General features: G+C 43.2%; 1 protein-coding gene across 2 annotated transcripts in view; it reads left to right on the top strand.

Annotated features, from left to right (window-relative positions):
• Positions 1 to 15922, top strand: part of LOC137761349 (CD48 antigen-like) — a 29630-nt gene extending 13708 nt beyond the window's left edge. Inside the window, exons 2-6 of one of the 2 annotated variants that reach the window (XM_068538265.1) lie at positions 3239 to 3604; positions 9704 to 10003; positions 11788 to 11898; positions 12240 to 12385; positions 15022 to 15922. In XM_068538265.1, the coding sequence (XP_068394366.1) occupies positions 3239 to 3604; positions 9704 to 10003; positions 11788 to 11898; positions 12240 to 12385; positions 15022 to 15132 (1034 nt within the window). In that variant the 3' untranslated portion in view covers positions 15133 to 15922. The remainder of the gene's footprint in view (positions 1 to 3238; positions 3605 to 9703; positions 10004 to 11787; positions 11899 to 12239; positions 12386 to 15021) is intronic. The other variant, XM_068538266.1, reaches the window with a different exon arrangement.
• The last annotated feature ends 792 nt before the right edge of the window (positions 15923 to 16714 follow it).

Genomic DNA, 16714 nt, shown 5'->3' with positions numbered 1-16714 from the left:
CAAAATGCCACTGAATTGTATACTTTACAGTGTTAATCGTATGAGAATTTCACCTCAATGAAAAAAAAGACATGCACCTAAGAGTATGCTGGTACAATTTTTGAAATACAACAACAACAACAACAAAAAAAAAAAACTTAGAAAGCTTCCAAAGGGAAAATACTTTGAAATGAAAAATAATCAGACTTCTTATCTGCAATACTGGAACCTTGATGACGGTGAAAAGACATCTATGTGCTACTTAAAGGAAAGGCTAAGAATCCATGCTATTCAGCCTCAATGCCACTTACTAACATGGTAAGAGAAGACTTTAGCATTTAAGTAAGGATTCAGAGACTATATCACTCACAGAGCCTATTGAAGGAAAATCCTCAAAAAAGTTGTCCATCAAACAAGCAGTTAATCGTTAACAGTAGGGAAAGGTAAAGAATAAGCAGAGGTAAGCGAAAAACCATACAACAGTTGTAATTATACTGCAGTGGATTATGGTAATGTGACTGGGAATTTGTGATTTAAGTGGTAGGTGAAGATTCTTGCAATAGAGTCATATTTTCAGAGAAAATCTGATAAATGTCTAGAAACAGAACACTTGACTATGTCAGTGAAACCTCCAAGTTGGAAGGATGTTGCAGGGAGAGGTGTGAGAATATTATAAGGCTGTGTAGTGAGCAGAGAATGTGGGGTAGTGAACGTTCTGCATTTTCATTCTACTTGGGGTGGTGGTGAGCATTGGGGAATAAAGAGCAGACAGGCATCATTTGAATCTTTTAATATAATAGTGAAGAAATATACATATTAAGAAAGTGAGTACTAATGGAATGAGAAGCACAAAAGAATTTTGGGAGTACTAAAGAGAAAAAGAAAAGAATGGAAGGAAGTCTCACCTCACCTCTCAGTAGCGCTGCCCTAGTCATCCACCCCTCCTTCTTGAACCACTTTCCTTCTTTAGTTTTTCTGACCCTGCACTCACCGGGTCTTCCCCCACTGACTGCTCCTTCTCCACCTCTCTCAATGGACCTGAATCCTCTGGTGGTCAGTGCTATGCCCTCATTTCTTCCCTAGCTGTAATCACCTAATCCCTAGGTGATTTTAGCTAATCCCGTGGTTGTTAAGTAGCATTACTGTGCTGAAGGCCACATTTCCAGCCTTGACATCTCCCCCTGGACTTCAGACCCTTCCCTATGGCCCATTTAACATCCATTCTTGGAAGCCAAAGTTAACATGTCTAAAACTGAATTCTTGTGTTATGCTTATCTTCACCCCAAACCTTCTCCTCCCCAGGCTTTTATGGTATTTACAGCTCAATAAATGTCACCCCATCTACCCAGTTGCTTAAGCCAAAAACCTAGAAATCATCTTTGATTCTTCTTTTCCTTCTCTCTGACATCCAGTCCATCAGCAACCTCTATCATTCTACCTCCAAATTTTTCCTGAATCTCCCCATTTCTCCCCATCCCCTACCACCATCCTTCTCTCACTTAACCTATTGTAAAAGCCTCTGAACTGGAATCCCTTTTCCTCCTCTTGCCCTCCTATAAACCATTCTGCACACAGTATCTATTCTAAAGTGATCAATAAAAATGTAAATTACATATTACTCTGCTAAAAACCAGCTGGCAGCTTCCTGTTGCATTCTGAATCCGTCCAACCCCCCTACCCACCCTACAAATCCTTTCCTGCCTCGGCCATCTGTTTTCAGTTCTCATCTTCACTTACTCTGCTCCAGCCATAGCTCTCACTTCGTCCCACATGGAGGCCAAGATCATTTCTGCACTGGAAACTTTGCACATGCTCTTTCTGCTGCCTGGAATAATTCATTCTGTCCTGTCATCATTCAGGACTCACTTTAGTTGTCACACCATCTTTGAGGACTTTCTTGATGAACCACCCACACCTCACACTTCCATCAAACCACCAGTATTCTATCACATTATCCTAAGTTCTTGGCTACAAGCAACAGAAATCAACTGACTAGTTAAATATGTATACTAAAGGAGAGTAGGTGGCCCACAAAACTTTGAAGGATCCAGGTGACCAGGCTTTGAGATGACTCATCCAGGAACTGGTCCAGTAGAAGCTGGTCTGTCACTCCTGACACAGACACCACAGCTTACATCCCAACACTACTGACTCTGGACACTTGACTTGCCCCAGAACTGCTGCCTCCATTGCCTTAGGCAATCAGGTGGCTGCTGCCATAACTGCCATTGTCAATAGCACATATACTATTGTCCTCCTCTCATCATGACACTAGCTTCTGTTTGGAAGTCTGGGTAGGTGCATCTGATTGGAGGAGCCCAGGTTATGTGCTGTCTCAGCTGCAAAGGTGGCTAGGAAAGTATCAGGCATTTTCACCTTCTATAGCGGGATATGGGCTTGCCTCATAAGATAGAAAATGCCATAAATACTAGAAAGGAGTTCAGATGCCAGGCCACAGATATGAAATCTGTGTCACATCCTTTTTTTTTTATAACACTTATAATTATCTGAAGTCACTTGTTTTCCCCTGCTTTTTTCAGCAGTCTCTCTCACTAGAATGGAAGTTCCATGAAAGCAGAGACCTGGTCTGCTTGTTCACCACTGTATCTCTGGCAACTTCAATGGTGCCTAGCTCATTAAGCATTTATTGAATGAAGGTGGGCTGAGGGCCGGAAGGAGTAAAAATTTGTATCAAATAAGTAGAGTTTCAAGAAAGAGAGAATAGTCATATGTCAAATGTGACAAGATGGTCCCATAAGACTAGGATTGATGATTGACCAGTGACATATGGATTTGTTAATTTTAGGGAGTTATTAGTAACTCAGTCAAGAGCAGTTTCAGAGGAGTGGTGACCAGAAACTGTAATGCAGTGGGTTGAGTGAAAAAATGGTGGCAGCAGGGAAAGCTGAAATGATTTTCTTCTGGTATATACAAACAAATGGGGAAATTGTATTATGATTTATCATCTTCAATATTTTCAGTTTCTATTTCCCGGAATTAAACCAAAGGCCATGTTGGGTGCAAGCTGCAAGAAAAGGAAAGAGCGTGAGTCTAGGAGGGTGACAGACATGTGCTTGAATCAAAACTGCCAACTTCTAAGTAAGACCAATGCCTAAGCAAGTTACCTCTACAGCTTTCTTTCCTTGTCTGTAAAAATGGAGATAATTCTCTTTTTATAAATATAAAATTAGTGTGATGTGAAAGCAGACAGTAGATACAGCATAATGTTTGCTCTGCTTCTTTCTTCCTCCATTCTTAGCTCTTCCTTCACCAGATTCGCAGACAATCAAAGACCCCAGCTCTTCCTGCACATTGAAAAGGATTTTGGGGGGATCTGTCCAGCTGCGACTGAACTCCTCTTTGGGTCCTAACATCCGAGAAATTGAGTGGAATTGGGATTCGGAGGATGACGAGAAACCACAGCTGCTGGTGTCCTGGAGGCCTAATACCCCTCATCCTGATTGGTATGACCTTGAAGAAAAACACAAGCACAGATTCAACGTAACAGAGATGGCTTTCCTGAGCATCAGGAATCTCACTCTGGAGATGAGTGGACTATATACAGCGAAAATCAAATTCCACTCAGGAAAATCCCAGGAGGAAGTCTTTAGACTCTGTTTATATGGTAAGGTATGGGACCGTGCCCCAAGCAGGCATTCCAACAACCACTTTATCTAAAGTAAGTTAGAAATCAGGTTTTCTTTAAAAAAAAAAAAAAAAAAAAAACCTCTTTTTTAGGAGTTTTTACATCTCTTCTGATGCCCTAAAAAGAAAACTACATTTTAAAAATTACGTCTTAGGAAAAACTAGCTACAATTTCTTAATTTCTTACAATTTCTTTTTGTTTGTTTGTTTGTTTAAAAGTATTTATAACAGGAAGAGAAAGGGGCTTAAGCTTCATCACCTTCCAGTTAATCCACCCCTAGCAGACCCATGGTAAGGCCTGACCACCACCATCCTCCCCTCCTGGGCTGGGCCCTCATCCAAATCCCACTGCCCACTCTCGGGGCCCACACACAGCTGGCAGAGGGAAGGTACAGGGTACAGGGTGGGTTCCAGGGCTACACATCTCATGAGAGGCAGCCCATAAAAGTTGTAAAGCAGAGGGATCACTTGAGAGCCCCCAGCAACCCCGGGGAGTATAAAAGTATAGAGGCCCACCCACAAATATCAAAACAACTCTCCTTTCAATTGTAAAATCCTACAAAGTTGATTATTAGAAATACACAATTATATCAGAAATAGCCTTAGCCGGTTGGTTCAAAAACTGATTTAAAAATTCTTAAGTGACAAAACACTTGGCAAGACCAAAACAACAAAACTGGATGAAGAAAAAACACTAAGTAGGAGACTGAATGTTAGAACTAGTCGTTAGGTAAAATGCTTTTAAACCAGTTGATCTGAAGTCCAGCTGGAGAGATTAGGACGAAACTCTGTCCTAGACACAAGTCAGAGATACAGAAAGAGACCCAGCCCCTGTCCCGTTCCGTCACCTCTGCTTGGGTTATCACAGCAAGCCTCCTAACTGGCTTCCCTGCCTCTGGTCTCTTCTCCCTTCCAAATTATCCTCCATGAAGCTGATATCTTGATCTTTTTTAAATGTAGCGCTCTTCCTGTTATTTACCCGCTTGAAACCAAACAATGTTCCCGGTTCCCATCCCCCACAGGATAAATGGCACTCAGGAAAAGAAGTTTAACTCCGCACAGGATCAGGTCCTCGGCGGCTTCTTCAGCCTTGCTTCCTGACACTTTCCTCCATGTGCCATGCTCCAAATTTTCTACCCTTCACCTCGCCACCTGGCCCCTTCCTTCTTGACACATGGTGGTGGCTCTCCAGGGAATATCCATATCCCACACATTCCCTGCATACTTCACCTAGTGGGAGCAGTGGAGGGGTGAGGGTCTCTAACACAGGAGACTGGAAAGCTTTTAAGAAGGGGCTGGGTTGACTATCCAAGCTGGGGTTTCCAGTCGGTAAAGGATGGAGAACGTATCAGCTGCCTCCCTGGCCTCCAGCTTCTAATTCCTGAACTTGTCTCTCTCTCCTCCTTGGCTGATAAATTCCTGGCATAACTCTCTGAGTAACATCCTACCAATACAGTCTCGTCCTATCTCTTTGACAGCAAGAAATGAAAGCCTACTCAAATTAGATCAATAAGGAGTGTTTTCGTGATAAAGGTACATAGGTCTCTAGGAGGAAAAGAAATAAAGGAGTTCCTCTGGCCCTCTTGCTCACAGGAATTGGAAAGCTGAAGGGCACTCTCTTCTATCTGTCAGGGACCATGTACTCTCTCATCTTTTTTTCCAGTGTTTCTCTCTCCCTTTCCTGTCAGCTTTATTCTCCTGGGCTTCTCCACATGGTTAAGAGTATGGCCTTGTACAGCTATGGGTCCCACTCAGCCAGAGAGCAAAGGGAGTTTCCTGGCTCACTCCACATGGAAAATTCTAGGGAGGGCATTTTCTGTTTGGGCTTGGGTCACAAGATAACCCCTAGATGGGTCACTGGCCAGGGAAATAACATATTCTGATTGTCAACGCCTGGACTTGTGCCCTCCCCTGTAACCAGGGTCAGGGTGATTTGACTAACAAATCATATCAAAACCACAAGGTTGGAGCAAAAGAAGAGTTGCTAGAAAAAGTACAAGTGCTACTAGCTGGTTTCCCTTTGTCTTGCTTTCCATTTTCTGATAATCCACCAGTGCCCATATTAAATCTTCCAACAATACTTGCTCACACCCCATCGCCTGCAGCACTAAGTACTCATCCCAGCATTAGAGATCCTCCATCAATTGACACCAGTGTTCCAGCCTTGTTTCTAGCCAAATACACTGTTCCTCAAATACAGCCTCTCTCTCTCTGTTACCTCATGGCTTTCAGAACTGCCATGTCCTATGAAGGCTTTTCTGATCCCTGTTGAATGAGTATTTCCATTTTGAAGTCTGAAAGTTCTTTTTCCTAATTCTTTTATGGGTAATGTTTCTCTCTGCCTTGGACTACAGTTATTTGCGTGTGGTCTGCTGTCCACTTGAGAGCAGGGTCCATACCCTACTCTTCTTGGCATCTGCCAGTGTTTTACACAGCTCCCAGGAGGCATTCAGGAAGTATGCCTTTAACCAAATAGATTTAAGCAATCTTTAAAGGCTACCTACAGAAATGCACCTAATTTTTCTAGGATTTTTTAAAAATAAATTTATTTATTTTATTTCTTTATTTTTGGCTGTGTTGGGTCTTCATTGTTGCGTGTGGGCTTTCTTTAGTTGTGGCGAGCAGGGGCTACTCTTTGTTGCAGTGTGCGGGCTTCTCATTTTGGTGGCTTCTCTTGTTGCGGAACACGGGCTCTGGGTGCACGGGCTTCGGTAGTTGTCATGTGCAGGCTCGATAGTTGTGGCTCACAGGCTCTAGAGTACAGGTTCAGTAGTTGTGGCACATGGGCCTAGTTGCTCCACGGCATGTAGGATCTTCCTGGACCAGGGATTGAACCTGCGTCCCCTGCACTGGCAGGCAGATTCTTAACCACTGTGCCACCAGGGAAGTCTGATTTCTAGGAATTTTTATTATTCAAGCCTGATTAATATTCCTTTACCTATTGAAAAGAGCTTAATAAAAATTCATAAAAACCACTTGCTGAGTGAATACTTTAAATGCCTAAGAGCATACACTTCCTAAACACCTGTCTGTGCTTCATGACACTTTTTTTTTTTTTTTTTTTTTTTAAATGCTGGAGGGGGTGTGGAGAATTCATGACACTTTGTAATAGACATTCCATTTGGTTTTATGTTTAAATTGTTATCTGTTCATTAAATCAGATCTTTTAAAGAAGTGATGTAAAAATATCATTTTCCTCAGATGAATGTTCAATGAGTCTTGGAAAGGACCCACAAATTTGCATTTTCAACAACTGCCCCAGATCAAGGGTTGGCAAACTACAGCCACTGGTAAATCCAGCCCAATGTCTGATTTTATAAACAAAGTTTTATTGGAACACAGCCACGTCCATTCTTTCACATGTTGTATTCGGCTGCTTTCTCCCCATAATGGCAAAGTTGCGTAGTTGTGACAGAGACCACCTGTCATATTTACCATCTGATCTTTTACCCTTTGCTTACCCCTGCCCTAGATGACTCTACTGACACAGCTAGTTCATGTAACTTTATAGGGTTATTATGAGGATTAGATGAGTTAATGTAAAGCCTTAGGAGTTATGCCTGGAAATATATGCCTGTCAATAAATGCTAGGTATGGTTTTCTTTTCATCTGCTAGTGGTGTAAATTACATTAATAAATTTCCTAATTATACTATCCTTGCATCCCTATAATAAACCCAACTTGATCATGATGTATTGTGTGATTATATTTGCTAATATTTAATTTAGGAATTTTCAATTCTCTGTTTGTAACTGACATTAACCCATGGATTTGTGTGTTTTGTCTTGTTTTGGTTTCGGTATTCTTGTCTGACGTGAGTATTAAAGTTAAACTATGCTTTCAGAATGACCTCAGAAATATTTTGCCTTTTTAAACTCTGGAACAGTGTATATAACACAGGAATTTTCTTTCTTTGGCCATTTGGTAACACTCACCCCTAAAACCATATACACTTCATGACTTTTGTAAGGACAGATCTTTGGCCACGTTTCTAATTTCTTCTAAGACTGTGGGTGTATTCAGGTTTGCTGTCACTTCTTAATAGGATTTTGATCATTTACACTTTCCTAGAAAAACACATTATTTCACTTATATTTTCAAATATATTGATATGCAGTTGTACATAGTGTTTTCTTATAATTTTTAATATCTTCTCATCTGTAGCTATACCCGATTCTCATTCTTAGTGACATTTACTTATAGCTTTAATTTTTTAGTCAGACATCAATATTTTTTCTTTTGATTGGCCTTTTTTTAATCAACTTTGATTTTGCTGATCAAGTCTTTTTTATTGTTATCTATGCACATAAGTCAGGGATATGTTTGACAGCAATTAGCATTAAACTTGATTTTTTTTTTAATTTTTTTTTTTTTTTTTTTTTTTTTTTTTTTGGCTGTGTTGGGTCTTCGCTTCTGTGCGAGGGCTTCCTCTAGTTGCGGCAAGCGGGGGCCACTCTTCATCGCGGTGCGCGGGCATCTCACTATCGCGGCCTCTCTTGTTGCGGAGCACAGGCTCCAGACACGCAGGCTCAGTAGTTGTGGCTCACGGCCCAGTCGCTCCGCGGCATGTGGGATCTTCCCAGACCAGGGCTCGAACCCGTGTCCCCTGCATTGGCAGGCAGATTCTCAACCACTGCGCCACCAGGGAAGCCCTAAACTTGATTTTTAAAGGCTTGAGCAAATGGGGATTTATTTTTCTCACATCACCAGAAGTCAAGAGATAGCTTTTGCTGGCAGCCATCGATCTGCTCCACATTGTCTCCTGGGAAGGAGGCTCACTCTATCTTCCTGCTCTGCCATCCTTGGCACATGGGCTTTTGTCCTCATGCTTGTTGCCTTTTGGTCCAAGATAGCTGTTGCTCTAGACATCATTCTAGCATAAATAGCAAAAAAGAGAAAGACAGGGGAAAAAAAATCTCTCTTGTGTTGAGGCTTTCTCTTTTCAGGAGTGAAGACCTTTCCTCTCACACAGGAGATTTCCCCTAAGTCACTGGTCAGAACCAATGCAACTGTAAGAAAGACGGAAATTGAGAATTTAGCTTTCTAGGTTCTTCAAGAGATGAAGTCAAGGACAGTGAGGGAAGTGGGACTGAGCATATAGTGATCGACCTACCAGATTGGCCACCTGGCCATTAACATCTGTATTTACCTATATTACATCCTGTCCTCTAGTCCTTTTAGGTCCATCTGCTGTAGTAAACTCATCTATTGTAGTAATAGTGAATTTGATTTATACATTTCCAAACCATGTTGTTAGGTACATAGTAATCGAAAATATCTCTGTTTGACCTGCTTAATGTTTTTTATCTCAAATTTTATTTGGTCTGTAGTGACTATTGCCACCCCTGCAATCATTTTGTTGACATTTTCCACATCTACTGTTTTTCATCTCTTTCTTTTCAATCTTTCTGTTTCATTAGGTAATGTAAATAGCATACAGCTGGTTTTACCTAATCTGGGTCTTGGCTTTTTAATAGGGGGATATAACGCATCCAAATGCATTTTAATTTTTTACATGTATGGACCTACTCCAGACATCCTATTTAATGTTTTTTATCATTTTTTTCTTTTTTTTTTTTTGCCTTTTGTTTAATTAATACAGTTTTCTTTGATCCAAACTTCTCTAGTAGTTAGGAAATTATACAACATTGTACTTTTATCCCACTGATGACTAAACTTACATTTTTACTTCAGCATTTAAAGATAATCAGTATGCTTTTATTCCTTGAACAAAACAAGAACGTTATCATGTTTTTACACTGTATTCTCAATGCCACACATGTTTTATTTATTATATATACAATAATATATGGTGATCATATATATTATCATGTATACATATAATTATCATAAACATCATGATAATTTAGTTATCTAGACTTAACTGAGCATGGAAGGGACTCAACCATCTGTCTGTGGGCTGGGAATCAGAACCTCTTAGTCCAGGGAGAGTAGGTTCCTTCCCCAAGCCTATAGTTAGAAACCTACACAGATGCATCATATAGGTGAGAGAGGTGATATACTTGGATGAGCTTCTAACCCTGAAGCTCAGTTTCTCTTTTGTCCCCTCTCACCCCAGAGCCCATCCCCCACCCCCAGATCCAGATTCATTCATCATCTAACACATCAGGCTGGTGCAACGTCAGTCTAGAGTGTGGGACCCCAGGAAACACAGGGAACCTGACAGTGACCTGGCTGAGCCAGGGCCTCCCCAGGGAGCTGGAGCAGAGAGGGACACTGGGGCCAGCCCGCAGCTCCCGGAACCTGAGCCTGAGCCTGTCCTTCAGCCACTTCAACAGCCGCCTCACCTGTGTGGTCAGCAACCCCGCGGATGAGAAGAACGCAACCTTACACCTGGAGGACGTCTGTCCACGGAGGGGTGAGTGCGATCTGCTAGGAAAGTGATGAAAATGGGCCAGCAGAGACCAGGGGAGAGCAAGACTGGGAGGACTTGGGGAAAATGGGGGGACTGAGGGACATTTTAAGGCAGTTTATGTGATGCAGCCAAAAGGTCCCCACCTCAGTGAGTGGCCATAGTCTCACTGTAGTCTTCAAACCTGCAAGTCCAGAAGTTGGACCAATATATGGAGACTAATGCATCACCCAGAACATAAATGTGGGACTGGCTTGTGTGCACCCCCTTTCCCAGCATCAAGGACCCTGGGAGGCTGAATTACACATAAGAATCCAAGCAGGGGAGGAAAAGGATTCGAGGAGTAAAGACTGAGGAACTCAGGGTACCCTGCCCCCAGCCCTGGAATTCTCCCGTGCCCCCGACTCTGGCCCCAACCCTGGATGGGCAGGACGTGCATAGCACGTCCAGGCTGATAGATGCCCGTTTTTTGCTGCATACCAGACTTGCCCATTCAAAGGATGGCTACCACCTCTGAGTACATAAACCACAGTTCAGCCCTCCTCTGAGCAGTGTGAGAACCTGCGGTCACTACACCCAGTTACCACCCTTCCCCCTTCAGCCTAGAGCATCACCTCAGCTTCATAAAGGGACTGTACTGGGTAGGTTACAGGGGTGGGAACCCTTACGAAAGAACTCCAGGCCCTGGCGTCATAAAGTACCAAATCCCTTACTATCCTGAGGGCTACAGAGCAGGAACAACTGATGTTAAAAAAGAGGTGTAATTACCAGTTCAGCTGCCCCGTCCCACCAATGCCTTCCTGACCTCTGCTTGCTCAGGTGGGGCTCTCGTCTAAACAGTCCCTTTCTTCTCATTTCCTCACTCACTCAGCATTCAACCCTCACACTGAGTGCCTACTAGGTGCTGGTGATGGGGGAAAGGCTCAGTGAAAAGTAAGATAAGCCCCTGCCCTCAAGGAACTTACTGCAGTGGGGGTTTCACCACACACTGGCTGTGTGACCCTGGACAACTTACTTAATTTTTGTAGCTTTTCCATAATATGGATAATAATTGTATCTACTTCATAGGGCTGTTGTGATAATGAAAAGAAATAATCTACATAGAGCTATCAACACAGTACATGACACATAATATGTCAGTAATTATCAGAAAATAGCTCAAAGAAGGGGAGGAGTAAATTTCTAAACGTAAAAACAGATGTTAAATGCTAAAGTTGGAGCAAATACAAAATACATGGTTTGGGTATGAAAGAAAGAAGGAAGGGAGGGAGGGAGGGAGGGAGAAAGGATGGAAGGAAGAAAAAAGTTAAGTAACTGCTGCCCGAGTTGAGAAAGGCATCACAGATAAGGGAACACTTGAGATGGGCCTTGACGAATGAATAGGAGTTTTCTTGTGGCATAGTGGAAAAGACATCCCAAACAGAGAAAAGGACATACCCTGAGGTCTGGTGACCCCAGAGTTTTTTATCCCTTCTTCCTCTTAGAATGTATTTTTCTTCTGGGAGTCTGAGGAGAGAAAAGGGGCAGGCTGAGGGGATGAGCAATGGCACACGCAGCTAATGGGAGCCTCTGAGGTTCCTGTGCAGAAATGGGACAGAAAGCCTGGTGAAGAAACATTAAAGTAACAACGGCTAGTGTGTAGAGAGACTAGAAAGGAGGAAAACTGTCAGGGTTGCATCAAGGATGTACACGTGGAATACAGGCTCTGAGCCAGGGTGGCCCCACCTCCTCCCAATTGCCTACCCAACAGGCCTGACTGAGGCAGATCTGACACTAGCCTTTGACTCCAGGTTCTCTTCAGAGCAAATGGCTTTGGAGAGGCATCCTTCTCATGGTTCTGACGGTGAGCCTAGTGGCTGGAGTGTGGATCTGGATGAGAAAGAAGATGCACACTGGGAGAGGCAGGTGCTGGGTAGACCCTAAGGGGAGCCCTGGGATGGGGGTGGATCTGGGGGAAAGGAGTAGACGGAGACCCCAGGGAAGGTGGCAGGGCAATGGTCAGATAGAGGCTCACTGACCTCTCTTGTGAATCATTCCTGGTAGAAGCCTGGGGTAGAGCAATGCTGGGGGTGGGAGCTGTATGCATGCCCAGAAAGGAAGGGTGGAGGAAGGCAGGGACAGGACAGGGGTCTGGGACCTGATGCTATGAACCAGAGAGCAATGGCTGCTCTCACCTCACCCAAGGGCTGATGGGGGGTCACCACGAGTTCCATCCATTCTCATTAGCATCTGCTATATACAGGTGGGTCCACTCTCCTGCCAGTGGTGCCAGGCTCAGCAGCTACTCCCCAGGTCCTTCTCACAGTGGAATCTGCTAACCTTCAGACTGGTGTGGCCAACAGCCATGACCCTGCCTATGAAGAGATCAGCTTCCTGAGACACCCTAAGGTGGGTCTAAGGGAGTCAGATTAGGGTCAACTGATATGTGCTCAGAGACAGTGAGTCCTGGGAAGTCCAGAGTATTCTGCTTCCCATCAAGTTCTGGGTCCAGTCCTTGCTTTGGACAATATGGTTGCTGTGCCTGGGTGCCCACAACATGCTGGGAGCTGAGGGGCAAAGGGAGGAAACCACTGATGGGGAACATACCCCACTCATACGTCCACAGCCTCATCAGATCCTTGCTACCACCCAAGGAGGAGGGATGGCAAAGCGGAAGAAGCAAAAGTGTAAATGACCAGGTGTCCGGTAGACCCTGTCATCTATATAAGCCCCAAGGAAATAAAAGTAGGGCACACTAGCAGGGCCTGGATATAGGGCAAACCCAGGAATCTGAGAAGCATCAGGAAAGGCCCGTTTCCTCCTCCCTCCTTCCTGAAGTCTCTCTCCCTCCTACCTGCCTGAGATCCTGCCATTAATACCACCTCTTTGTGTAAAGGCTTTGATACCTCTGCTGATGAGACGTCCCTGGGAGAGCATCTCATATGGCTATTTGCCCTTAGTTGCAAATTGGTGCTATGGTCACAGCTGGAATGATTTCACCGGGGGGAAGAGCAGGAGACAGGACTAGCAGGAGGAGGAGAGGACACCTCAGGGACTTCCCAGAAGCAGTGGTCCTCAAACGGAGCTCGCATCGGGAACGCCTGAAGGGCTTGGTAAGATAAAGTTTGCTGGGCCTACTCCCGGAGTTTTTGATTCAATGGGTCTAAGACAGACCCGAGAACTTGCATTTCTAACAAGTTCCCAAGTGATGCCGATACTCCTGGTCCCACCCGTTGAGAACTACTGGGCTAAAATGGTGAGCAGAGGAGAAGCAAGTAGAGCTGCTGTCAGGATGCCCAGGAGTAGCCAGTGGCCAGGTCCTCTCCTCTCTCATCCTTGACTCCCCTAAAGAAGGGACAATGCTAGATCATCGCTCCACAAAACATCAGGACCCAGTCCAGTCCCAGCAGGTCATAGTGGGGGAAAGTGAGACACAGAGGGAACACTTGGACTTATCAGAGAACCATGGCAAGCACAAGACAGGATAGGGGTGTCTTCATTCCCAGCCTAGTGTTCCGTGCAGTGTCCCCAACTGCCTCAGTGCCTGCCACACTGTGACTTCCCACGTCAGTCCCTCCCAGTTATGTCCCTACCTAACCTGGGCCTCAGGGGGACTCAGGATATAGTTCATTGTTACCCAAACCCTAATACCCCTACCAGAGAAGCACAGGAGGGGAGCAATACGTGGCTTTGGGGTAGAGAAACAGATCAGGCAACATCTGACCCAGACACGCAACATCTGACCCAGATACACAACCTTGTCCTGAAGCCCCTGCCACATCAGTCCCTGCCCTTGGGGAGCTCTCAGTCTGATGGAGAAAATAAATTCCCTACAAGGAGACAGGGAGTTAAGTGCAGAAAGGGATGTGAGGCCCAGCTCTGACACAGATTTTTTTTTAATTGAAGTATAGTTGATTTACAATGTTGTGTTAGTTTCTGTTGTACAGCCAAGTGATTCAGATATAGATAGATATATAGATATAGATATAGATGATATAGATATAGATATAGATATAGATATAGATATAGATATAGATATAGATATAGATATAGATAGATATAGATAGAGACAGAGACAGTGATAGAGATAGAGATAGAGACAGAGATAGAGATAGATTCTTTTCCGGATTCTTTTCCATTATGGTTTATTACAAGATATTGAATATAGTCCCCTCTGCTATACAGTAGGACCTTGTTGTTTATCCCTTCTATATATAGTAGTTTGTATCTGTTAATCCCAAATGCCTAATTTATCCCTTCCCCACCCCCTTTTCCCTTTGGTAACCACAAATTTGTTTTCTATGTCTGTGAGTCTGTTTCTATTTCGTAAAATAAGTTTGTGACACAGACTTCTTGATCAACCCTAGAAAATCACTTTCCTCCCTGTGCCTCAGTTTCTTCTTTCATAAAATGAGGATTACAATAATAATAACTTACATTTATCTGATGCTTTTCAGTTTTTCAAAGCACTTTTGCAACGAGAGCAGTCAAGGTGATTTATAAATTTGTTCATCAAATATTTGTTGAGTGTCTACTGTGTTCCCTGAATTGTTCTGATCTGGGCTACAGAAGTCTACAAAACAAGAAAAGTCCTTGGCCTCACAGAATATACATTCTAGATTGAGGGAGGGGAGAATGACGAATCAATAAGCAAACTATGAAGTGCTAGACGATGATAAGTGTTATGAGAAAATAAAGCAGAAAAGAGAGATGCATGGGTAGGGTGTGATTTTAATTAAGGCTGTCAGGGGAAACCTCACGAAGAAGAGAGACCCTGAAAGAGATGAGGGAGTGAGCAAAGTGGAAGTCTTAGAGTGGGGAGAGAGAGGTAGCATCCTGGGTAGAAGACAGAGCAGTGCAAAGATTCTGCAGTGTTCAAGAGAGAGGTCTGTGCTGAAGCTATATTTTGGGGCGTTATCAGTTTTGAGAGCCAGAATTACCTAGTTGAGTACAAGAAGCTCATGAAGAGATGTAGCTTGACTGACCCATCTGCCTAATGCTTAGAAATTGACCAAGACCACTCCTAAACTCTGCTTGAATTGTAGAAAGACAGGGAGAAGGGCAGCTGCCATTCACATAACCCGGAGTGTACTTTGGCCATCCACACTGTCTACGAGAAGATCCGGACAAGTACAGAACCCCAGGGGGACGCCTAGACCACTATGACACTGGAGCATGGAGGGGCCTTGGCAAGATCTGCCCCACCCCACCCTTTTCCCCTGGGTCCCCACAGATACCTCATTAAGGTGAAGCTGGGGCTAAAGCCTAGGTCTTCCTGACCAATTTTCAGCACGAGCTGCTCCCCTGGGTTCTCCATCAAAATTTTCTCACATCACAGATGGTGGGTGGTGACTCTGCTACTCAAATAACCAAATATGAGAAGCAAACCCTTCAGCCTTTGGCCACACTTCTGACCTGTGAGCCACTTGACCCCATCAGGGAACACTCATGGTCAGGCAGGGCCTGCACAGGGGCAGTTGGGGGAGAGAGATGATTCCTTGGAACAGGGTGCATCCTGGGGCCCCTGAGAAGGATGGGCCTTGGGTGGAGGACCTTCAGGATTTCACAGCCCGGCTCGCTACACGTGAATAGAGAGAAGAATGGCCCTTGACTGTGGAAAAAAGAGACCTGCAGATACAAGATTCAGGGCCAGCTGTGTTGTAGAGGAGAAGGGTGGAAAGGGAAGGAAACATTTTTTTGAGCTCTGTCACCTACTAGGCTTAATTCTAAGCACAGGAAATGTACTATCTAGGTTCTCAAAATTCAATTAATTCACAGGTTTTTTTATTTTCATTCAATAATACATGCCTGCAGTACAAAAGTCAAAAGGCATGTCCTGTTGAAATGACAATGCTTCATAATTTTGCTGCTATTAAAATAGGATCTTGTTCCCAGTGAGTATTCTAACTCGTTGATTAAAATAATACATGCAAAATGTATATTAAGCCGTGTTACTAAATTTCTCTACTGTTTGTAACAGTTTTTCATTTGATCCCTTCGAATTTGGGGGTAAATAAAAATATTAACAAGTGATTATAATTTTTGCTTCCTTCTTTCCAGTTTTTATGCTTTATTCCTGTCTCTTATCTAATTAAATGGGCTAATACTTCCAAAACCATGTTAAATAATGATGATGAAGAATATCCTTGTATTGTTCCTAACTTTAATGTAAATGCTCCCAGTGTTTCTCCATTAAGCATGATGTTCTTTTTTTGGTTAAGCCATATTGTTGTATCATGTTAAGAAAGTATGTATTTATTCCTATTTTATCGAGAGTTTTACCAAGAGTAAAATGGTCAATTTTATTGTTTCCTTTTTAACATCTGTGAACATAGCATATGGTTTTCTTTTTTATCTACTAATAATACATTAATAGATGTCTTAATATGGAACTATTCTTCCATTATTAGAATAAATCTCAGTTGGTGTATTAGTCTTTAAATGTACTACTGTTTGATAGCATTTTTACTTGGGATTTTTGCATCATTATTTATAAATGAAATTCTTCTGTACTTTTTTTTATGCTTTACTTCGTCAGTCTGGTATTTGTGTCATGCTTATCAGAGATCCCTTTTACTTTCATTTCTTGTAATAATTCAATTAAAATTCACTTTATAGTATAAAAAAAAAAAAAGATTCCTTTTAAGAAAATAATTCTCGGGCTTCCCTGGTGGCGCAGTGGTTGAGAATCTGCCTGCCAATGCAGGGGACACAGGTTCGAGCCCTGGTCTGGGAAGA

Source organism: Eschrichtius robustus, chromosome 3 (assembly GCF_028021215.1).
Source record: "Eschrichtius robustus isolate mEscRob2 chromosome 3, mEscRob2.pri, whole genome shotgun sequence".
Taxonomy (NCBI): domain Eukaryota; kingdom Metazoa; phylum Chordata; class Mammalia; order Artiodactyla; family Eschrichtiidae; genus Eschrichtius; species Eschrichtius robustus.
This window is presented reverse-complemented; position numbering and strand designations above follow the sequence as displayed.